Source organism: Lycium barbarum, chromosome 1 (genome assembly GCF_019175385.1).
Source record: "Lycium barbarum isolate Lr01 chromosome 1, ASM1917538v2, whole genome shotgun sequence".
NCBI lineage: Eukaryota > Viridiplantae > Streptophyta > Magnoliopsida > Solanales > Solanaceae > Lycium > Lycium barbarum.
In genome coordinates this window covers 142,549,072-142,573,948 of record NC_083337.1, presented here as the reverse complement: position 1 = coordinate 142,573,948, position 24,877 = coordinate 142,549,072, and the positions used below count along the sequence as shown (strand labels likewise).

The following is a 24,877-nucleotide window of genomic DNA, read 5'->3' as shown; positions in this document are numbered from 1 at the left end:
TTTGAAAAATTACTTCTGCTACTCTTTAAAAGCTTTTATTTTTTCTTAAAAATTTGGTTAAAACACTTCACTTTTTAAAAAATAAGCATTTATTGAAAAAATTAATATTTTTAGGAGAAAATAAGCTGGTCAAAAAGAGCCTATTGTCTACTTGGTCGAGAACGTAATCCATAAGGGGCCTACAGAACATAAACTGCAGATTAAAATACCAAATCAACCTAGAATTATTGATAAGCAGACATAATAGTGAATAAATAATTGTTAACACCGTATTGCCGTCATTCACGTCTCCCATACAGGAACAAAAATCCCTAGGATATTTTAAACTAGGCCCCAATATTTGTCCCAATCCAAGTCCAAGGAACATGACGTGAAATTATTACTCAACAAATTTACGGATATAGATAAAATCTTTTTTCTACTGTCAAGCAGTTAAATGGATAAGATATTTGTGGACTACAATTACCACTTATACTTAGAATTGGATAATGCTCCCTCCCTTTTAATTTATGTGAATCTATTTTTTTATTAATTCGTGTCAAAAAGAAAGATCTTTTTATATTTGAAAATAATTTATCTTTATCCAGTGATTTAAAGTCACACAAAATATATGTGACTCATTTAACATTACAAGTTTAAAAGTATTTATCTCCTTTCTTAAATTTTATATCTAATCAAATAGGTTCACATAAGTTGAAACGTAGGGGTAACAATTCGCGAACGTTTTTATTATGCACGTAACTTCAATTTTCCTTTTTCTTTTTAACGTTCTGGAGCATATCATCATCACTGGCTAAGTTTCATTTTCCCTTTTGGGAGTACGTTTTCCTAAAAGATCGATTTTATAGCATACTTTAAAGAGCTAGTATATAACAAATTTATACGCAAACGTTAGAAACTGCAGAGGTAATCTAAAGTGGCTGTTGTAATCAAGTATTGATGTTTCTTAACATTTTAAGAACGATATACAATTTCTATAATTTCATTCCTAGTGAGGTTTTTTCAATGCCATTTATAAGCGTACTACGACGGTGTTTAATTGAATAGGTTTTTAAAGTGACAAACTAACTTATAAATTTATCTTTTTAGCTTATTTATGTGTTCGGTAAAAATCATAAGATTCATAAGCACATTACTCAATAATCAAAATCAACAAGTCATAAGTTGATTGCCCCAAACTTGTGGCTTTTCAGTTTATAAACACTTTTGGTTCATTTTAGGTTTTATTATTTTATCTCTAATATATTTTGTTATTTTTGAAATAACCTTCCCAGAAGCAAACCTCTTAATTCTATCGACATTCTATTTTCATCGTCCATACTTCTCCTAAAAATTATTTTTTGGTAATTAAAATTAGTAGTATTTCATCTAACATATTAACCACTAATTATCAATTTCATCGATTTTATTTAAGAACGTAATTGTTTACTTATAAAAACACATTAACACTCTATCTTTTGTAATATTTAATGCATAAAAGCTATTTTTAATCAGTTAAAGCTAAACGGACTCTACGAGGAAAGACAAAAGGTTGGCTTGATGTTGACTTCCCATCCACTAAATCTAAATGTACACCATGCGATATTGACTTAGAAAATACTTCGTCTCTACCTACATTACATCGGCAGTCTTGTTATGAAATTTTTTATCATGTGTGAGGTGTGCCACGTAATAGTTGAGTGAGGGACTTATCGTCTGACAAGTGAACCGTGGGCCCTAGAATATCCAAACAATTTCATCCACCAATTAGAGAGATATTGTCAGGTGGGACCACCAAACAGGCCCTCTGTCTAAAAATAACACTGTCTTACGCAACTTGACAAAAGTTTGAATGAGAAATGCATTAAAATATTTCGTACTATATTCTCTTCTCTTGATTAAAAAACTATTTTTTCATCTTCAAAGTCACTCCATAAATCTTTCTTCAGTTCTTCACACTTAACAATATTATCCATTAGACATAACTAACAGTTGATGGGTTTACATTTATTGATTGTTTTAAAGTTGAATTTGATTGCGTCTTCTAGGAGTTTAAATACTCCTCTAATTGTAAGTTTGTTATGCCCTTATCTGATAAGGTTAGCAGCTTGTAGTTTCAAACCTCTTCACCAAATTTACTCTAATTTGATCCACTCTGTGAGGCTTTTTTTCTTCCAAATGAGCCAAATTACACTTAATTCTCAACCCCCTACTAGTCGGAGCACTACGCGATGGGAAAGAGCGGTTCGGCTTGTGTACGAGAGATTGACACGTGTAAGGCACTCACAGTTCTGGGAGACAGATGAAGAAAGCTTGCGTGCTCTTTCCATGATTACTCTTTGAATTACTCGTTGGATTCTTCCTTTGTCTTTAATTGTTTCCATGTAGTAAGAGTTGGTACTACTTAAGTAATTATCACCATGGTTATATATACTCTTTCTCAAACTATTTCTTTTCTTTACCATTCTTTTTCAATTCATGTTCCATTATTTCTGCTTCAAAACACTTGGGACACGGGCCCTAGCAGTTCGGATGTGAAGAAACAGATACAGAATTTAAATTTGATGAATTCAGGTTCTTGTTGTTGAACTCATATATTTTTAAAATTATGAGTTTGGAATCTAGTTTTTATTTCGTTGATTACATATACATCTTCCATTGGGTGTAGGAATTTAGTAGCTCAGTTGGTTGGCTATCTGAATTTTCACCTTGTTGGTGAGGGTTCGAATTTTCATATTATAATCATCTTCCCCTACCTCCTATGTAATAATTTTTTTTTAAAAAAAAAAAAATAAAAAATCTTCCACTGGGTTGTGGTACATTTCCCGGCTTCAACCGGGCAATTTGCACTTCTGATTGGTTCAAGTTACAACTATAGGAATTTGCGTTTTTCAAGTCATTCCAATAGTGGCACAGATTTGGTCATCCAAAGGATTATAAATAAATCAGAGTACTTGTTGGCTTGTTGCAGTAGATAAATGTGACCTAATAATACACATTTTTTTATACTAACAGCGTTTGTATAACTTAAACTCTTCTTTCCATTTGTGCTTCAAAACTCAAGTCTTAGTAGTTGCGCTGTTTAGAGACAGATTCAAAAGTTAAATATGATATAGGTTCAGGTTTTTGTCGGTGAATTCATTGTAATTTTTAAGTTATGAAATCAAAATTAACTATTTTTTAAAATTTTAGTGACTTTTCTACCTAATTTTTCGGGCTTTGCTTGACGATTTGTATTTCTGATTGGTTCTGAGTTACAGCCATTGGCAATTTGCGTTGTTCAATCATTTGAATAGTTGCACGGATCAACAGGTTGGTAGGTCCTCTTTGAGGGAAGTGTGAGTCCTTTTTCATAAAGTTGCTAAGCAGATTAGCTTAAAATATGGAGATTTCTTTAGTTAGTTTCTATGCATCTTTTAGCTAATTTATTGACTTTTCTTTTAGTGCAATCGCCTAACTTCCAAAAATTCAAACAGTTTCATTGAGGAGTAATTCACATAATAAGTCATTAATAACGACTTTGTGGTAGGTAAAAGCCAGCAAATAGTTAGAGCCTAGGAGTTGTGACAGTGTTGGATGAAGAGTACTTTAATATGGCCGCGGTTTAAAGCTGATGGCAAAATAGAGCTGCAGTTTTTATGGCAAAAGAAGGGGCACGTCTAAAGCTTTTTGAAAGAATCAAAATTTTGGTAGTTCCTTCAGTGTTTGCTGCCGAAGTTGTTTGGACAGACATTTTAGGAACTACATTTCAAAGAAATACTTCGGCTTGTAATATTATTAGAAATGACAATAACAGCCTTGGCCTGAATGGGACTTGTGCCCCAGACTGATTTGTTGTATTATGCTAAGTATTATATATAATATCTTGAATTACACAAAAAAAAAATTGATAATTAAGCTAATAAAAGTGTTATTTTTTCAACAATTTAAACGAGACAATTTATATTTTTTTAACATTTGCTCCATTTTTAACTACATAGTTATGTGACACTTAGAGGAGGTAAACTTAGCTCATAAAAACATGACCCGTCCAATTCACTCAGATTTGTGACCCGCATATTTATTTGCTTAGGCCATTCTAGCCCTCCTAAAAATTGGGTTGCTACGTAACCTAAATTGGTATGTAGGCCAAATTGAGTACCCATGAAAACTTTGTCAAAATATTTTCAATTTTTTTTTTGTTTGATATGCTATATATAGCCGTAATAAAGAAAAGAAATAGTTTATTATGTACTTAAAAATTATAAAAGAACAAACAAAGAAATCGAAACTTAGTAAGAATTGGACGGGTTGAACTATGACCCACTTTTTAGTTCAATTTAACTCAATTCATTTCAGCTTAAATAACTTTTGGAAAAATCATTTATTCATTCACCCATTTAATCCGCTCAAATCCGATCATTTTAATTCATGCGACACCCTTGTTGCCATGAGTAGAAGGAACCTACGGAAGTAGCTTTACTTTAGAGGGGAGGAATTTTTGTTGTTATAAGTTATTACGATTACTCATTCGGCATAAAATTAAGTTTTGATAAGACTAATAATCAGAAAACAAATTTTGCAAAAGCAAATAGACATTTTATTGAAGAAAACAGAAAACTACAAGTGAAATTAATTAGTTCGATGTAACATGACATGTTACGTAGCAAGTTGGAAAGCTTGAGTTAATTTGTGGAACCACACGACAGGGATCTAGGAGAGAACATCTGGGGAAGGTATAAATGGAGCATACACTTGTGGTCAAATTAAACTTGAACTTCTCGTATAAATTTTTGTTCCAGATTTAATTTTATCTTGTGAGGAAACTAAATCCTCTTTGTTTTTCATCCATTTAATAGATAGGTTTCTTTTTCCTCTTGTCCAAGATTATTATAACAGTCAATAAGAATTCTATGCTTGCACTTCTTGCGGTAACAAAGTGTGATTCAAAAAACAAAGAATAAGCTGATGCTTTTATGATCGTGTCGATATATCATTCATGTGGACAATACTTGAAATTAATATATTACCATTCTACTTCAGTTCACATAGCAAGATCAGGGTCATTTTTTCTTTATATGAGAATTTCTTTGACTCATCAACTAATCTCCTGAAATAATTACTACCAATTATCACAACCATGCATGTCTTTTTGAGGTTTTAGAAAACCATCAAATCATATTTTGAGCTAGCATTATGTAATGTTACTCTTTCCAATTTCAAAATCTGATTTTATAGCCTATTAACAACCATTATCATCACAATTTTACTTAGCTTACTAACGATCAATGATCAAAAGACATTGACTATTTATCAATAACTAGTTTCCTTTCATAGATTGCATTATTGTAGTCTTGTGATATACGTATTCTGCATGTTTGAGTATATTCGAAGGATAAGAAATTTGATAACTCATAATTTGTACACTAGCTTAATTAACAGGCTTTGTAAAGATGAAATTCTTATAAAAGGTTGCTATTAGCCTACAGATATTGCACATTTAAGAATCATTTCGAAGTAACAAGAAGCAGATTCAAAGCTTAAAGGTAAAATGCTATCTTTCAAAAGTTAAGAACACAATCCACCTATTACCCAAGATATATAATTTGGACGTACTTCTAAGAAACACTAGAATTACTCGATCAGTATGGAAAAAGCATAAGTCTGCTCGCAGGGATGGATATTGTGTTTCGATACCAAATTCATCCGAGTCCAGTATCTTTTGACATAGAATATAGCTTTTTATGTGAAAACCATAGTTTTTCATTTAAAAGTACATTAAATTCGGCTTTGAAAAATTTAAAATCGAATCTGTCATGTTAAAATTTTAAATTTACTGCTTGGGGTAACAATCAATACAGTAAAATGAATAGCAAAATAGAAGTGTATAGTCTGGGAACATCAGAGTCCTGAAAAGGTAAAGTGGCTCATGTTAATTACTGACTAGATATCAGAAGTTAAGGGATACTGTCGAATGCAAGTAATTGGGAAGGGCATATACACAAGGGAAGAGCAATTTGGGAATCTTTTGTTGTGGACAGACTTGAAAAGGAGGACCAACAATTAAAGCCGTGGCAGAAAATGGGCTTTGGAAGCTACTGCAATAGTGCAGTGTCAGTCGCAAGCAAAAGGTAATGGAGAGGATATATTTAGGAGAAAGGGACATAAATAGTCATTCGACCCAAACTATTGACAACCAGATAGCACAAAAAGTTTAAAAGATAGTTTTAAGCTTTTTTAAAATAATTATATTTCGTATCCTTTTTTTCAACTAATTCCAGCAATGTATAGAAATTGTATCATTATTGTATATAATATGTATAACTATTGTATATATACGAATAGAAACTGGATCATTATTATATAGAATATGTATCTCTACAGTATGTGTATAGAAAATATACAATTGTTGTATAATTTGTGTATACTAAATGTATAATTAATATACACTTACTAATTATACACATATTATACAATTATTGTACACATATTATACATGTTATGTGATATTTCTTGAAGGCTCAATTTCCTCCACCACCGCTTCTTCTTTCTTCTTCATTTCTCTCGTTTGTGAATCTCTTTTCATCGCATATTTGTTTCATTATTGTGATAAGTTTAGTCGCCACAAAATGTGTAGTTCTTGTGAGTTGTGACGACTCTCTAGAGTCATCACAAGAAATCTTTAGCAACAATAGTACATGCAACGACCTTTTGTGGCGACTTTGTGATCTTTTGCATCAATTTTGATCGCCATAAAAATGTCTGATCTCTTGTAGTGATTGGACCGCAGGGCTATTTCACGCCAACAGTTTGGGCCGAAAGTCTATTTCGCGGCATTAACATGAAACTTGGGCCATTAAAATTTCTAATGGCCACACAATATCCTTTTCCCTATAATTAGTACTCCCTCCGTCCCATATTACTTGGATACCTTACTAAAAATATATGTCTCAAATTACTTGTTCATTTACAAAATCAAGATAAAATTAATTAAATCTTTCTTATCTTACCCTTAGTATTAAATGTTCTTGAAAATAGTCAATATTGATTAGAATGTATTTATTAGAGAGAGATAGACGTAAGATAGTAAAATATATTTTTTATTTATAATTTTTTAAGTGGCTTGCAAAAGAAAAAGTAGCCAATTAATATGGGAGTACATGAATCATGATATAGGGAGGAGTACATGAATCATGATAGGGACAACTACGTATATATACATCTTAAGGAGAAATATTTACGAAACGTGACGATAGTTTTATATTTACAAAACATAACATTACAAACCCTATACAAAACATGCTTTTAAAAAAAAATTAATATTTTCTTAAAATATTTTTTATTTAATTTTTTTTGTAAATATATTTTTTATTTTTTTTATTTTTTTCGCTCAAAATTTTATGTATGAAATGTGTATATCTCGTTCAAGGCTTAAAAAGTTCGCTCAAAATTTAGTGTATGAAAACGGTATGAAAAATGTATGAAATGTGTATATCTCATTCAAGGCTTTAAAAATCCGCTCAAAATTGTGTGTATGAAAACAATATGAAATTTGTATCTCGCTCAAGTCTTAAAATTTCACTCACATTTTTGTGTATAAAGTTCATGTTAGATTTCTGTAAAATTAATACAACTACAATAGCATTGTATACAACATTCAAGACTTAAAATAATCGCTCAAATTTTTGTGTATGAAATGTGTATATATTACTCAAGGCTTAAAAAGTTCGCTCAAATTTTATATATGAAGAATGTATGAAGTGTGTATATCTCGATCAAGGCTTAAACATTACACTCAAAATTTTATGCAAGAGAATGGTATGAAATGTGTATATCTCGCTCAAGACTTAGAATTTCATTCACATTTTTTGTATATAATATTCATATTAGGTTTCTGGAAAATTAATACAACTACAACAACATTGTAACAACTTTCATACAATATTCAAGGATTAAAGTTTTCGCTCACAATTTTGTATATGAAAATTATATTAAAAATTTCGTTCATACATACAAATTTCATACAGCTTTCATACACAAAAATTTGGGGTAATTTTTTAAGCCTTTGAGCAAAAAAGTTTTTTTAAAAAAATGTATATAAAAAAATATATTTTCTGGAAAAAAAAAATAAAAAAACGAAAAATATATGAAAATCCGTCATGTTTCGTAATATATCGTTATGTTTTGTAAATAAGAAAAACTATCGTCACGTTTCGTAAATTTCTACTTAACTATATATATATATATATATATATATATATATATATATATATATATATATATATATATATATATATGTAGTTTTCCCATCATGATATAACTGACTCAAATTGAAACAGCTCGAGCAGCCCAATGAAGTGGATGACGTGAGAATCCAGCCCAACGAGGCATAAGCAGCCCACTAGATCACCTCCCAGTGTCAATTGCATGCACCCCATATGTCAAAGACCAAGATCACGAGCTTCTACAATTTGTCAAAACACGTTAGCACTAACCGGACAAGTTTTTCGCGGGACATAAGTTTAAATTTTCGCATCATAATATTTTATTTCCTCCGTTTCAATTTATGTGATATAGTTTGACTAGGCACGGAATTAAAGAAAAAAGGAGACTTTTGAAACTTATGATCTAAAACAAATCATAACACGACCATCGTTATCTTACTAGTTTTAACTGTACTAAGATAACGATGGTATGCTGTCACACTTGCGTCCACTTTATCAATGAGTAGGATAATAGGAACTAGGAAGAGTTTATTAGTTCAACGGTAGTGGTTACTATTTCAAGATTTAGTTTTAACGAGTATGTGACAATCTGAATTTTAGTACTTGTGAAAGCTTTTAAAAATTAATTACAATTTAAATGTTATCCTGAACTGGAATAAAATATTCTGGAATAGTATTTCTTCTTTCTTTATTCAGCTTCTTCTAATTTGTTTATTAAACTAATATTTTGAATTCGAAACAAATTTTTTTTTTCTTTTGTATTTACTATGTTCACATGCTATTTCAAAAATCAGAACTCAATGAAGGAAAAGGAAACAAAAGGTACCTAATTAATGTAACATGTTCAAGGAACCACTATCGCAATACTTAATTAAAACAAACCAACAATGGTAAAACGTAACGGCCATCAATTACATAATATCATGTGACAATTTTTCAGCCAAAAAAGTAAATTCCAGTAATGAAATGGCTAAATCCGAAGATTAATATTAAACCCAAACAAAATAAAAAAATAAAGGACTTTATTATATATGTACATGTATGTATTTTTTATTTATTGGCATTCATACACATGAAAAGATCAAAGATCGATGCTCTATAATTAATAGTTCGATGATTTGTTCATAGTTTTGAGAACTAAAAAAAATTCCCATTCGTCATATTTTGTTGAGGTAAAGAAGATGCCTTCTGAGTTCTGATCATTATCCTCATGCAAGCAATAATCGAATATCCTCATTAAACCATGATGTTAATATATATTCCTACGTACCTTAATTTATTCAGAATAATTACTTAACATCTTCAAGAAACTAAGGAGAATTAAGCATAATCTGTCTGGTAACGTGCAGCTTGCGCTACACAAGCTGAAGCTTTAGTGATTCGATGACAGCTACGAATTCAGACACCTTATTTTGATTAATTTCGCTTTTATTTGCCTTAAAATTTTAACAAAAATTACTAGTTGAGGACAAAACTAAAACTTTAATAGATTACTCAAATACTCTTTTCATTACCGGTATAAAATCTTTCATATGTGTCGTGTCAATGAGTAGATAATGATAAAAATAAACAAGTTGCTACATCCTATAAAATTCACCTGTAACCTAATTTTGTCACGCGTAAACTTGAATAGAGAGACTAATTAAGAGAGATATTTTTATTTTTTTTTAACTCTCGTCTCTTCTGAAAGAATATACACATCTAACACAAAATCTTACGATTGACTTGACTCAATATTAAGATCTTTGTAAACCTCTTTAGCTATTTTTATGACTCATGTAAGACAACTTCAACCCAAATAACCTCCTTTTTTTGGTAACTAATCACTAAATTGTCAATGTCGTGTACTTTCCTAATTTGTTACTCTGGGAGCATGGGCATACCTTTTTGGTAACCAATCACTGAATTGCCAATGTCCGTGTACTTTCCAAATTTGTTACTATGGGCATACCTGAATGTCCGGAGGCGAATCTATGTATAGTGTAAGTTCTAGGTTTACATGAATTTAATAATTTCTCTCTGACTGAATATATTTGATTGTGATTTTAGTTACTATTGTATATCAACTCGAGATTGTTTTAGGAATTCATAAATTTCAAATTTTAAATTCGTCTTTATAATTATGCTTTGTAAAAATATTATGACGGATATTAACTCTTCTCACCAATTGAATAATATCCGAAAGGTATTCTTACGTTAAAAATACAATAATTAAGTTTTAAATAAAATGATGTAATTACCCAAATGTCAAACAAGTAGTTTGGCCGAGTCAAACAACACACACAATTGCTGCGTCCATTTGCGTCTTCGCAGTTTGTCTTTTCAGAGATATTCAAAAGTCCACTATCTATAAATAGTCAATTGGTCATTGGAGAAATGATCTTAGTTGAATCCACTTGCAATATTACTAATAGAACTTCCAATTCAAGATTATAAGAATCCTTATTAATTTATTAATTTGTACTACATCTATTAAAGAATTGCAACTTGTCCATGAGACTTTAAATTCGTGGATGCCAATTCAGAGCAGATATCTGTCTTCTTTTCTTAAAAAATAAATAATAAAACGGTTCATTATTGTCTACGATAATATATTAAATGCGTCTTACCATAAGATTAAGGTTTAAAAACGTAGCAGGACTAAATCAAAGTATTCAAGACAAAATCACAGAAAATTAATGGAATGGTTCAAAAATGAATCCTTTGAATGTCCTCTTTAATTTTTTTTTTTCCCCTTGTTATAGTGACGAAAAATGAAAAGAATATTCTTTTTAAAGTAAAAAATAAAAATGAAATATAAGTCCTGAAAGCGTTTATTCCATACAAGACACTGTAAGCTACATATCTGATGACTCTTTTCTTCAAAAAGTAGAAACAATAGCGGGTCCATTTCCATTGTAGGAGAAGAAATCTTTTGGCGATAAACCATTTCTTAAAGTAAAGTATTTCCTTAATTATAATTACTTACTACTTAATACTCCCCCTGTTCAACATAAGTTTCAACTAACCCTTTAACACACCCTCTAAGAAAATAGTAGTTACTCCAAAAAAAAAATATGTATTTTGATTAAATTACCTTTAATTAATACTCTCTCCGGATAAAAAAAAAGTTCACTTAGCCTTTTTTTTTGGGGTAAAAAAAATGTTTACTTATTAAATCAAGAAACAATTAACCTTATCTTTCCAGATTTGCCTCTATTAAGTGTTATGTGACCAAATCTCAATGCCTATTTAATTAGGAGTAGTTTAGTCAATTTACATATTTTTCTTGAAGTGAGTAGTGTTTTAAGGAGTGTGCAAATGATTAAGTGAACTCTTTTTTTAATCCGGAGATAATGAGAAACTTGGTCATTTATTGTTTTGAGTAAATGAAGGTAAATTTGAAAAAATATTTTTATGCATTCATAATTGAACACTTATTTTGAATCAAAATAAAATGGCTAAGTCAACACTTACAGACAAAAATATCTTTGCCACGTAGTATTAGCCATTACATTCACGCCATCTAGTCAACGTAGAGAAACCAGCCCATCTGTCAACATGCACAGCCCCACATATATCACAAACACACCTCAGATACAACAACCAAAAAAAAACTTAAAAAATTAGTACTCCTACAACACATACAGTAGAAAATTTTAAATTCTATAAAAAGCCGGTTCATTTCCATATAGCACTTGAACCATTATCCACCAGCCCCTAAATCTTGTTCTTTTTTGTTGTTAATATTCACTAAAGATTGGTCATTAAGCAATTTGATCAAAGCTAAGGGACTGATATTGCAGCCATTTTTCACCGGAATCTGGGTTTTTATTTTCCGGTGGAAATTAAGACACAAATGCCATATGAAAACCATCATTTTTTTTTTTTTGAAGAGTTGTTAATATCTTGAGCTTGTTGAAGTTTCTATAGATTTAATTAAGGAATGATGGGGAGGGTAAGCTTAGTGCTAGTATGGGGATTTTGGATATTAATGATAGCAACAACGGCGACTATTGGGACACAAACGACGTCGTTAAGAAGGGTACATAGAAATGCGTATGCTACAATGATGTATATGGGAACACCAAGGGATTATGAGTTCTACGTAGCGACACGTGTAATGCTCAGATCACTTACCCGGCTAGGAGTTGAAGCGGATCTTGTTGTCATTGCTTCACTTGATGTTCCTCTTCTTTGGGTTCGGACACTGTAAGTCTGTCTCTCTTTTTTTCCATTGTGTTTTTTTTTTTTTTTTTTTTTTTGTGTTGTTTCTGCTAAAATGTGCTGTCACCTTGGCGTGTTTTAGTGTTTCTTCGGTTTTGATATTTTGGGTATTTTTTTTCCCGTGCTATAGTAGAGCCTCTAGTGGCTGTAGATAGATACTTGAGGACCCGTTTGACCATAGAAATTACTATTCACTTTATTTGACAATTGGTGTAATTTGGTCATGGAAATCTCAAATTCAAACTTTGAAGTTAGGTGCCGTTTAGACATTGTTTGGAATCCTGATTTGATTTGGATGTTTCATCCCATGGTTTGATGAGATGAAATAGCATGTTCAAACGCTGATTTCATCTCATGATTTCAAATTGCATGTTCAAATGCCTACTTAGATTCTACATTTAAAAAAACATCTTGTTACTTGTTTTCTTACTTTATTTTCGTAATTTCAAATAAAATGTTCTCTTCTCTGATTGCAAAAAGTATAATCAAATACAATTCCAACTTCAAAAATTTAAAATAAAATGAAAAATATTTTATTTTTATCGCCAAACGCCTGCTAAACATTAGTGCTAGAAAAATATACTCCTCTTATTTTAATTGATATATATATTTTTTTTTAAAAAAGTATGATTCTTTACATTTCTGATCATTAACACATCCTAAAGATGGTGTGGCAATAAAATTTTTAAAACTTATAGTCATTACATTTGTGAATTATAATTTGTTTTGCTAAAAGTAAATTAGAAATAAAATTAATTATTTTCTGTGGGACTAACTAAAAATAAGAGTATATCACATAAATTAAAATGAACTAAGTGCGAGAAGAATAAGTTTTCACCGTGAAAATGAAAAAACAAAAAACAAAATGGTGTCTACGTCATACTTGTTTGACAATATTTTTTTTGTTTTATCGTTGCAAATGAATTGGTATTTGCATATATTTGTTGCGACTCTATAGATGTTGAGTCCCACATGGCTAAGGGATGGGGCTTGATCTCCTTTTACGGTTTCCGATAATTTTTCCTCATGAGCTAGCTTTTGAGATTGTGTTAAGTTTAAAGTCCACTTTTTAATCCATGATTTTTACTTTCTAAAAAACTCTTTATTATATTTACATTTTGGAAATCAGTAACATGCTTCTTGTGAACCTTCTTTGCTATTGTCTTCGTACTTTTTTTTTAAAACTCTTTATTATAATTTACATTTTGGAAATCAGTAACATGCTTGTTGTGAACCTTCATTACTATTGTCTACAGTCAAATAAACTAGAATTTGTCACCTTTATATTTTTTTCAACACTTCTTTCCGCTATTGGGTGTTGAATAAAATTAGCATTCTTATTTACCTCTTGGATTTTGAGATTGCTCTTGGGGGACCCACGCAAATAGACTTTGATAAGGATCATACTTAGCTTTTGGTAATACTACTATAGTTTAATTGGGACGTGGAAGAATTATAAGTTCTTTGAATTAGTTGGAATGGGCCTATTCCTCTTTCCAGTTTATTTAATTTCCTAACTAAATATTTTTTCATTAAATGATTAAATAAAAAGATTGCATAATGGTTCCAGTGCTCGTGAAAGGAGGGGTAAATTAGGGAACAGCTTGGCAATTTAGCCAACTTGATCTTGCCAGCTAATACATACGTTGTCACGGCCAAGATATTTTTGTATAAACAAAATTTGCTGTTGATTTACATGCTCTTACAATATTATCCATCATTTTCATAATGATGGTAGGAGGCGAAATGATTTTATTTTATGTGTTTCATGCTATGCGACGACAATCAAATTTAAAAGACAACTTTGGTATGATTAGGATTAGGATATTGTTTCTTTTTTAGGAATACATTATTGACATGAAGGGATAAGACTAAGAAGATAATTGTGAACCTTTTTGTCTTTCTTTCTGGATATGCCACATGAGCCACATCTTTTACTTACCAAAATATATTTGTCACGCAGAGAGCTGTGGTGATATTAACTACTCCATTTGTTTTAAAAAGAATTGCAGATTTCTACGGAAGTTAAGGAACTTGATAATCGGTGCAAAGTTGGATATTAGTTCTTTATTTTTTAAAATAAATTTATTAAGAAATTATATGAAAAAGTTATAGCATCATGATTCTTTCTTATAATTTAAGAATGTTTAGAAAATGTGTGATAACATTACCCAAGGCTATTTGGTTTAGTGTAAGAGTGTCGCACGTGACGTGTGGGTTAGACACATATCACGAGTTTATACCTTATCAAAAGTACAAACTTGATACGTATTTAAGTAGAGAAGAATAAAGCGGCAGACTTATTATCCACCCTGTTTAATATAATACACATCACTTACTCTCCCGGATCTCCTGGTTGTAAAAGAAAAAAAGTGATAACTTTGTAGTGAAAAAATTGGTTTACTTCAACATTATAATGGTGCTATCTGACATGGGCAGAATAAAGATAAGCTTTTCTGGCATAAAGCCAAGTTTTGGTTGGATTGGTGGCTTCTAGGAAATTACCTTGCCCTTTGTTCTTTCCACAGCTAATATCATATGGCCACTTCTTCAATGCTTTTGGGAAGTCGCTATTTCTAGGCATTGCTGGATCCATGTGCTTATAATTGAGACTAGAGACATGTTATTCTTCAAAGAGAAAAGAATATTTGATAGTCCAGATATAAGTTTTATTTCTTGTTACATGATTAAGGGTAATCAACATGACATGCTAAACGTATAAGATTTAACTAAATATGAATAAACCTACAAGTTCTAATGGTCTATGTCATGTGCTTTTTCTATACACTACGTTAATCTATTTTAGTGTATTTAATTTGTCGGATAGGGATGGAGTGCATTTGTTCAACAAAGGATATTCCTTTTTTATTCTTCTTTTAGGTACACTATTAGAAAGCAGAGCAGGCTACGTGTTACTCGAAAGTGCTACAGCATTAGAATAGTTGTTTGCACTTTGTGTTTTATACAATGTTGCCTTTCGGTAATTTTTAAGTAAGCATATTTAGGTTCTCTATCATAGTGGGGACCTTAAGTGGTGTATTCTCAATTGAATTCCTTCTTTGCATGCTCCAATCTTCAAATAGAAGTGTTTTTTAAAATATATATATATATATATATATCTTTGGTATATCTACACAGAGTGTTTCCTAAATTTTGTTCACCTTAAGCCAAAGTAGTTGAGTAGTTGTTTGTTACGTTTCAGTTTAGCGAAGATGCTTAACCAAAGATAATATTATTGTTATTGGATTGAGACGGATATAAATGTTGCGATATGGACAATAAGGACTCATATAACGACTTAAAACTTACTTGAGATTGAGGCACATTAGTAATAGTAGTAGTTCTTGTTAGATGATGTACCAAAATTTTGCTTTAGAACCTATTATGTAACACAAAAGGGGGGGAAATGTGTGATGGAAATGTCCATTTCATGCACAAAACAATGTGAACCTTGAAAACAAAGTAATCCTTCACGTTCTTGGTATGCAGAGAACAGGAAGATGGCGCAAAGGTGGTGAGAGTTAAAAATCTGAACAATCCATACTGTATCAACCCTAATTGGAGATTCAAGCTGACACTGAACAAACTTTACGCATGGAGCCTCGTAGATTATGACAAGGTTGTCATGCTTGATGCTGACAACCTTTTCCTCCAGAAAACTGATGAACTCTTCCAATGTGGCCAGTTCTGTGCTGTCTTCATTAATCCCTGCATCTTCCACACTGGTCTCTTTGTCCTGCAGGTAATCAGCTTATCCCATTTCAATAGTATCCTAGTCCTGACTAATTTGTTTGCTAATGTTGGCAACTCATCTGTATGGCTAGTAAATGGAATTCTACATTTTACTTACAAAAGCTGAATTGCAGCCATCGAAGAAGGTGTTCAATAACATGATTCATGAGATAGAGATCGGGAGGGAAAACCAAGATGGTGCAGACCAAGGTTTTATTGGAGGCCATTTCCCAGATTTACTTGATCAGCCAATGTTCTACCCTCCTTCTAATGGTACCAAGCTCCAGGGAAATTACAGGCTTCCTCTAGGTTACCAAATGGACGCGTCTTATTATTGTAAGTTTGACTCTTTAACTATGTTTACTGAACAAAGTTTGTCATAGTTCACAAGAAATTATAACGATTGTCTACTTTTAATTCTTCAGATCTCAAGCTCCATTGGTCGGTACCTTGTGGACCTAATAGTGTCATTACATTCCCTGGTGCTCCATGGTTAAAACCATGGTACTGGTGGTCGTGGCCTGTTTTGCCTTTGGGCATCCAGTGGCATGAACAGCGACGTCTTACTCTTGGGTAAGACCTTTTTTGCTTTGTGTAACAGTAGAACTCTTTTTTGCTTTGTGTGACATAATACATTAACCTTTTTCCAAGATTGATCATCCTATTCCTCTGGAGATTGTTATCAATCAGTTTAAAAATCAGCTGAAAGAAAAACTCTTGTTTTCTTCGTCTCTCCTTGCTCAACATTTCTGTCCTCTACCCGAATTGCATGGTAACTGCGAGATTTATGCAACCCTGATGTTTTAGAAAAGCGCATAATATTGATTAATTCTTTCATCCCTGTTGGTGAACACTTTACCTTCTTTATGATGCATGTATAACCCGAGATATCTGATGTTCATGACAATAACAATTAACCTGTTTGGTATTTGGCAGGTATGGTGCTGAGATGATAGCAGTGTTGATCCAAGCTATATTTTACCTAGGAATAATTGTAGTGACACGCCTAGCACGCCCAAATTTATCTAAGTTGTGCTATCGCCATGAGGATAGCAAGAGTATCTTCTTACTACGAACTGGCCTTAAATTGATTGCTATATGGTCCATTCTTGCTGCCTACACAGTTCCTTTCTTCGTCATTCCTCGTACAGTTCATCCACTAGTTGGCTGGAGTCTCTACTTACTCGGCGCTTTTGCACTATCCTGTATAACAGTGAATGCATTTCTTTTGCCAATGCTACCTGTTTTGGTGCCATGGGTTGGAATCCTTGGGGCCCTTTTGGTGATGGCGTACCCTTGGTACAACGACGGTGTTGTAAGAGCAATGTCTGTATTTGCATATGCCTTCTGTGCTTCCCCAGCATTATGGACGGCAATTGTTAAAATCAAGTCTTCTCTAAATGTTTCACTTGAGAGGGAAGGATTCTTGCCTAAGTTGAGTGAGTCTACAGCACCTGCGGGTTCTAACAAACTGTATTGAAATTCGGAAAGTTGAAGGAATCAACAGGAGATTAATACTTCAGAAACATCTCCAAATTCTTTGCTTAGGAGACTTGGAGTGTGCTTGTGCTATCCTAACTGCTTTAGTCTTTGGTCTTCGGTAGAAAGAATTCTGTGAGTGGGTACTGATGTGAATTACACAATTTAGGATTGGGGTGATGTATTGTTTTGTACATGGACTATCACAGGCCTATTATTCTCTTGAATGTTACTCCACGAGAAAAAGATTGTTTCTCACTTGATTATATCTTTTGCTAAAATGTTGGATAGGTTTTTTATTTATTCATGGATTTAAGTGATGTATGCTAACAATGTAAATATTTATTTGTCATTGTTTGAATTAATCTACTTAGATTTAGCTCAAGGACTGGTCAAGTTGACCTTTACTAAATGCAATGTTTCAAACAAATTGGCACTGGAGGAGTATATGTTCTCTTTCCTTTTTTCCCCAGATGGAGTAGTTCTTCTTTTTTATGTTTTCCAAATAGATCATAGTTCAACTCAATGTCTTTCCGTGTTTACCTGTCATCCTTAAAGAAGCGGCTCCTATTAATTTTTTGCAATCAGATAGCTGATATTATAAAAGAAAAGTAAGGAGTGAAAATTTTCTTTACTTTAATGTGGTTGGCGCAGGCTAGGCTTGGTGAAATAGTAGAACAAAGTCTCAGATTGTATGAAGCAACAATCTTAAGGATCATAAATTTTCTTCAATATGATCTGTTCGCACAATTTATTATTGTGACTCGTCTTCTGCATACCTTGAAATGATTGTAATCCATTAATATAGTTACTATTCATTTTCACCATCTCAAGAATTTCCAACTTCCAAGCATTTCATGTAAGCAAAGGTATGCCATATACGAAGACCAAAAAGAAAGAAAATAATGCACGTCACGCCTGTTACCAGTCAAAATCAAATTCCATGCAAAAGATAACTTATATTCCATGCACATTGTTACAATGGTAAAAGAACAATTTAGGAGCAAGCTGGCCAGCAGGATAGTCGAACCAGTGTCTTCACATAATGCAGCAGTTCTGTTGGGACTCTAGCATCTCCGGGGATCTGAAAACCAGAAGTAAAACTGCTCAATCACAATCAAAAATACTGCTAAACATCAAAACAGTTAAGGGGTTCCATTTTCATGCTGATAGCAGTGATCTACATGAAACAAAAACGTCTGCAAATAACTAAGGGGGTTCCTTTTTCAAGACACATGTGTGCGTGCGCTAAAGATTCAGATATCATCAGAACGATGGTGTACAGACTGGGAAAGTTTCCCCATCTAACATATGCCACACAAATTTTTGCTCTTCCTTTCATATTATTAAGCATCTAATGCAGCACAAGGTTCTTTAGTCGACTGCTATCGCTTTTTAAGCTGGGACAGTTGTCACACAGGACATGATCCAGCAAACTTTTTGAGATTTATTAGTTCTCTAGGGGAAGAGAAAGGGTGGCGGAGGAAGAGTAAATGCTTGCCGTCCATAAGGTTAAAGAAAATCTGCAAAAATCCATACAAAACCGCAAGCTTTCATATCATTAACTTTTTACTTTTGAAGCTGAAAGTATTAACTAATACATCCTTTTAACATTCTAGTCATAAACTGCAACCATTGTCAAACTATCGAAATACTGTTTCTCCTGTCTGTATTGTTTCAATAACTTGCCTGAATGGGTTTTCTCTGTAAATAGTAAGACTTAATATCTCCACCCCTAAGCATCAAGATTAACAGAAATCTTATGGCGATTTGATCTGAGAGTTGGTCACTGAAAGCGGTTTAACTTTTAACAGTATCACAGGTAAACAGGATATCTGGATCATACTGCAGTTGACTTTTGCAGGACCAGCTCCATTTAGTCACAAAGTTTGAAAGTGGAACTTTCAGGCCTTGATAGGATACTATCATAAGGTGACAAAGTCGATATAATCTACGTTTATATCCCGAATCTAGAATACAAAAGATAATTGCATACTTTTAGTCAATCATCCAAATGTAAGGCAAATATGCAAATGTCAAAAACCTTGAAGGAACTACAATCTCCAGGTAAAAAAGTCATGATTCCTGCCTTTAACTACTACCAATAAATCAACATACAGACAACTTAAATGAAATTCTGAAGATACTGGAGCACTTACAGTTGTCCAAGAGTTGATATATCAAAGCCTGGAGCAAGCTCTTGCACTATATCGTTTGGTGGTTGGCCACATTCTTGCATTTTCTGCATAAGCTCAACAATTTTGTTGAAGTTGCTCGGCTCAGTTTCGTAGACTTTGTTTAGATCTCTTATAAGTTCATACTGGTGTCTGTAACGTTCATATTCTTCACTGCTTAACTTGACTTTATTGTCCTCCAACCACTTTGGATATCTTTCTCCAATTTCTCTCATGGGTTCATGAAGAATTTCCTTTGAAAGAAGCTGCTGCATCATGGTCTCTACAACAGACTCCATGTCCTAGCAATCAGTCAATCAAGATAGTTACAAATCCATTCCATAAAAGTGAGAAGAAGCTATATATAAGAAAAAGATATACACTAGAGAGTATGGCCTTCATGGACATTCTGGATGATTGCAGAAATGGAACAGAAAATAAAGGAATTGAAAATTTTAAGAGCTATTCACCGACTACATTTTGTTTGTACTTTCTGGTGCACAGAAGATATATCTTTATGTATTAGATAGTTCAACGGACTTTCTTAGAGGCTTAGTGCAGAGGCGCATCTAGGATTTCTATAACATGGGTGCACCACTAAGAAAAAGGAGAAAAACGATTGTATTAAGTGGGAACTGATCCATGTTATTTTGGTAAATAACTCAGCACTCAACCAAGAGCACCATTTAGCATTTTTGGAGCATGGGTGCCAGCAGATAATATCAGATCAATTCTAGGAAATAGTTTGGCGGAAAGATCACAGGTTCACGTGCACCATAAACTAGACTATAAATTCGCCGTCTTAGTATAATAGTCATGTTGTGTAATTGAGGTACCATCGTGGTGCAATAGATAAAACAATTTTGACTTATTAAGAAAGAAAAGAGAATATAATAAAGAGAATAAGGCGACCAGAATTGCTTTCAAACTATAGGTAACCAAAACTTCAAATGCAAATCCAAGTTGTGAACAACTTTCAGGGCTGATAAATATAGAAACCTATCTCAAGCCAATAGTGCAGATTTCTATCCATACAACACCTTAATCTACAATTGCACCACCTTAACCCTTTCTCGCCTCAATTCAATTAGAAAGTATCTATTGAGTTTTTGTTAATTTCTCATTCAACGCATTCAAATGTTTCATGTTCACTATAGTCGACCTCTATCTTTGAATGATTAATGTATTGGACATTTTGATGTTATCCCCAAATCCAGCCAATGGGAAATTTATCTCAGCACTTTGCTCTACACAGTTCAATATTGTCCTTAATTGATCCATGACTGTATTTCATTCGCATTAACCAAGAAGATGAAACAGAGCCGAAACTGAGTATTAATAGTCAAAACAGCTTCCTTATCAGGAAAAAAATTTGTCCAAACGGTTAATGATTGAAATTAAGTAGTATTTAGATCAATGGTGAAATCCAAAATCCTAAGCAAAGAAATTCCAAAGTAGAGGGAAACAGGACCTAAGAATGTAACAGGCTTTGAAAGGGACACATGTTGGATAGATTCCCCCAATTGTCTTTAGAAGGCTGACAGTTCTTTACTTTTGGAGGATTCAGTCAAGACCAAACAATTTAATGAAATTCAGTCCTTGGAACAAAAAGTTTCATTCAGCTTCATTAGTCAATGGATCTACCATATGCTAAGTTGCTCGGACTCGGGTGCGGGTATCCGATAGGGGTACGGATTTGATTGTCGGATTCGGCAAAATATAAATTTTAAGATTCGGGGGTGCGGATCCGGGTATGGATACAGGTGCGGGGATTCGGCTAAGAAAATTCAAAATTATAAAAAGTAGAGCTATAAATGTTGAGAGCTATTCTATGAAAAACTTACATGTATATTGTAGAATTCAATCTTTCATTCTCTGAAACACGAAGCAGCAAAAATGAGACTATAAGTACTATAATATTGAAGGCATGTCATTTCCCTTATATTAAATCTGTTTTATCTATAATTTTGAGAAATCAAAATCTCAATATTCCCCCAAATTTATCGATGGACTCCGGTCGGAGTATTCAAACTTGGTTGATCGTATCCCGCTCCCGACCCGTGTCGAGGCTGGATCAGCACCAAAAATGGAGAGTCCGCGTAACTTATACCATATGCAATAAGCACGAATTTATACAGCATACACATCGATCGAACTCAACAGGCCAACTTTAGACAAGACTACAACAGCTTTCACAATCTGCAGAATGTTTACAATCATTGGGAAGTGTTGAGATCTCATATCAATTCATTACCAAAAGTTTTCCACGCATAAAAGCAACCATTTAGTCAGCTGAAAATGTTAATGATGTCTATAATGAAGCAAAATGCTTTCTCTTGACTACATCAATATATTAACACCTCTTTCCTCTCCATCCCCCTTCCCTTCCCAAATGTTAAGTATATAGGAGAACAAAATGTATCAATCATTTTGCAAATTTCCTGAAAAAGACTTCAAACTCAGCTATGACGCCTCATAATATTTCACACTTTCAATATGTGCTGTTTGATAAAAATATACCTGAGAACCAGCAAGCTCTTCAAACTGCTTCATCCAATCCTCCATCATTGGATCGCTTCCAAAATTCTCCACACCGGGTCTCGGCCCAGCAACTGATTCCAATCCCTTAACAGCTTCTCTAGTCTGCTCTCTAAGCTTATCAAGAGCTTCAGAGACATGTGAATCCTTTGCCTCCTTAGAAGCCGTTTGCTTACCTTTCTTCTTAGTTTTCAAATCGGGCAACGACATCCCAAGTCCTTGCACCTCACTAGGTGTACAAGAGCTACTCTCTTTTTTGTCCTCTCCATCCCCATTTCTACAATCAAAATCCACCCTTTTAATCACAGCTCAAAACTCAAAACTCAAACCTCATTAGCTTAAACGGAAGTAAAAATTAACATGTTACTCCCTTCGTCACTATACTAAAAATAGATGTCCACTTTTACTTGTTCAGTTCGGAAAGCCAGGAAAAAAATTATCACTTGGTTCCTAATTTACCTTCATTATTAACTATAATCATTTCCCAATGCAATTGCCCATAACAACAACAAGAAGCCCAGTAAAATCCCACAATGTGGGGTCTGGGGAGGGTAGAGAGTACGCAGACCTAACCCCCACCTTGAAAGGTAGGGCAGCTGTTTCTGAAAGACCCTCGGCTCAAGAGAGGAAAACAAGACAAAAAGTCAGATAGGGACAAGCATATCAAAAACAATATGAAAACGAGGAATAACAAAAGCCAGAAAGTCATGATAGAACAGTCCGGAAAGAAAGGAGCATTAGCTACCATAGATAAATAAGACAGTCAAAGTACAAAGGGCCAACAAATATAAGCAGAAATCAAATGGCAATAAACGAATGAGCAAAACTACAACTACTAGGGTGAAAGGATAAGCAACCTAGCCTTCTATCCTAATCTGAGTCCTCCACAACCTCCTATAACATTGAATTTATTATCAAAGGGTGACATAGTAAACTTATCATTTTATTAATTACTTCTTAAAGGGTGTGTCAAGTCAAACATTGACAAGTAAAAATGGACGGAGGGAGTACAAGTGAAAAACAAAAAAGACCTTTGAGAAGCAGAAGTGAGATTGAGGCTCTGAAAATCATCCAAAGCACCTGAAAATTAACTCAAAAGGGTGAGTTTCCAATCCAATTCAATTTATTTCACTTACATCTTCTCCTTAAAATCTAACACGTCCCATAACCAATGCTTTCAGACCATGTATCTATTTTCTAAAGTATCCCTATTTAAGTGTCTTACTTTTCTATTTGGTATATCCCAAGAATGCCTCTTTCTATATTACTAGGTTTTCCAATTCTAGCATTGTCCCTGACCGCGCACATATTTAAAAATCTCCCTTTATTTCTCAATCTCCGTGTCCAGTCAAACTATAAGAAACTTAAATTGGGAGAGAGGAAGTCAAATTATGGCTTGATATAATACACTGTACTCATCCCAAATAAACTGACTCCATATGCAAGAAAACATAGAAATTGTATAGATGTGTTTACATGTAATGAATTGTTGAAATGGGGGAAAAAGAGGGGGTGGTGGCTACTTACTGTCAAGAAGTTGGTCTAAATCATCAGAGTGCTCAGTAGCCATCGATTCGTTATTTTATGTTTCCTGTTAGTCAATTGCCAGTGTATCTATAAAAATCCAATCTTTATGAATCAAAAAAAGATTAGAAAAAATGAAGTGGTGAGATTTATATATAGAGGGTATACGTAAGGTACTGTGACGTGAGATCATCTTCTGGTGTCCGCATTAAAGTTTGACTTAATCTTAAATTTTGATTTTATTTCTGCAGAGAATTGAACCCTGACATTTCAAGGTATTTAACTCACTACACCACATTACGTGTGTATTAGTTTAAAATCATTATAAAAGTAAAGCCTGATTCAGCCTCTGCATAAATTAGAATGGTGTCTCATAAATGTTTAAGAAAGCTTTCGGCATAAGAAATACCTCCAAGAAAGCTAATTTATTTCTCATGTTCATTTGATTGAGAATCGAGATTAATGTCACATGTAACATAATTCGGTCGACTAATGTCTAAGCATGTTTGGATGGGCTTATGATTTTTGACATATTAGTCAAAAGTCAGAAGTTAAGAATTCTAGCTTATGATTTTTGACTTATTTTTGTCATTTTGATTTAAAAACAATTGGTTAGAAGCTTTTTTTTTATTTATTTTATCCAAACACTATAACCTAAAATAAGCCAATCCAAACAGGCTCAAAGTAATTTACGTTTTTCATCTATTCTTACTCAAAGCGATAATTGTTGTTCATCCGTGGAACGAACTAAGAACAAATATTTACTGAAATATTAGACATAATACATGAACAGGCTCTTAAATTGACAATTATGCTCTTCAATTTTGGGTGTGCACAAGTAGGCACGTCAACTTGTTTTTACTTTGTCAATTGAACACTCCAACTTACAAAATGATCGTCTAAACACCTCCAAAATTGATGTGTCACGTTAGTGCCACATCAGCATTTATGTTTGCGTGTTCAACTATACAAGTTGAGATGCCTACTTGTGCAAACTTAAAGTTGAAGGACATACTTGCCAACTGAGACCAAATTTGAGGG

The 24,877-nt window shown here is 33.1% G+C and overlaps 2 protein-coding genes across 2 annotated transcripts; one reads left to right on the top strand and one right to left on the bottom strand.

The window, feature by feature from the left end:
- The first annotated feature begins 11,767 nt into the window (after positions 1-11,767).
- On the top strand, positions 11,768-17,985 carry LOC132641060 (putative glucuronosyltransferase PGSIP8). Its single transcript, XM_060357938.1, has 5 exons — positions 11,768-12,374; positions 15,879-16,131; positions 16,256-16,457; positions 16,547-16,694; positions 17,058-17,985. The coding sequence occupies exons 1-5, from the start codon at positions 12,109-12,111 to the stop codon at positions 17,599-17,601; spliced, it is 1,413 nt and encodes a 470-aa protein (XP_060213921.1). The 5' UTR covers positions 11,768-12,108; the 3' UTR covers positions 17,602-17,985.
- A 391-nt stretch (positions 17,986-18,376) lies between these two features.
- Positions 18,377-24,029, bottom strand: LOC132641076 (peroxisome biogenesis protein 19-1-like). Its single transcript, XM_060357953.1, has 6 exons — positions 24,005-24,029; positions 23,840-23,903; positions 23,344-23,392; positions 22,295-22,589; positions 19,760-20,076; positions 18,377-18,684 (listed from the first exon to the last, which is right to left on the bottom strand). The coding sequence occupies exons 2-6, from the start codon at positions 23,880-23,882 to the stop codon at positions 18,639-18,641; spliced, it is 750 nt and encodes a 249-aa protein (XP_060213936.1). The 5' UTR covers positions 23,883-23,903; positions 24,005-24,029; the 3' UTR covers positions 18,377-18,638.
- Between the last annotated feature and the right edge of the window lie 848 nt (positions 24,030-24,877).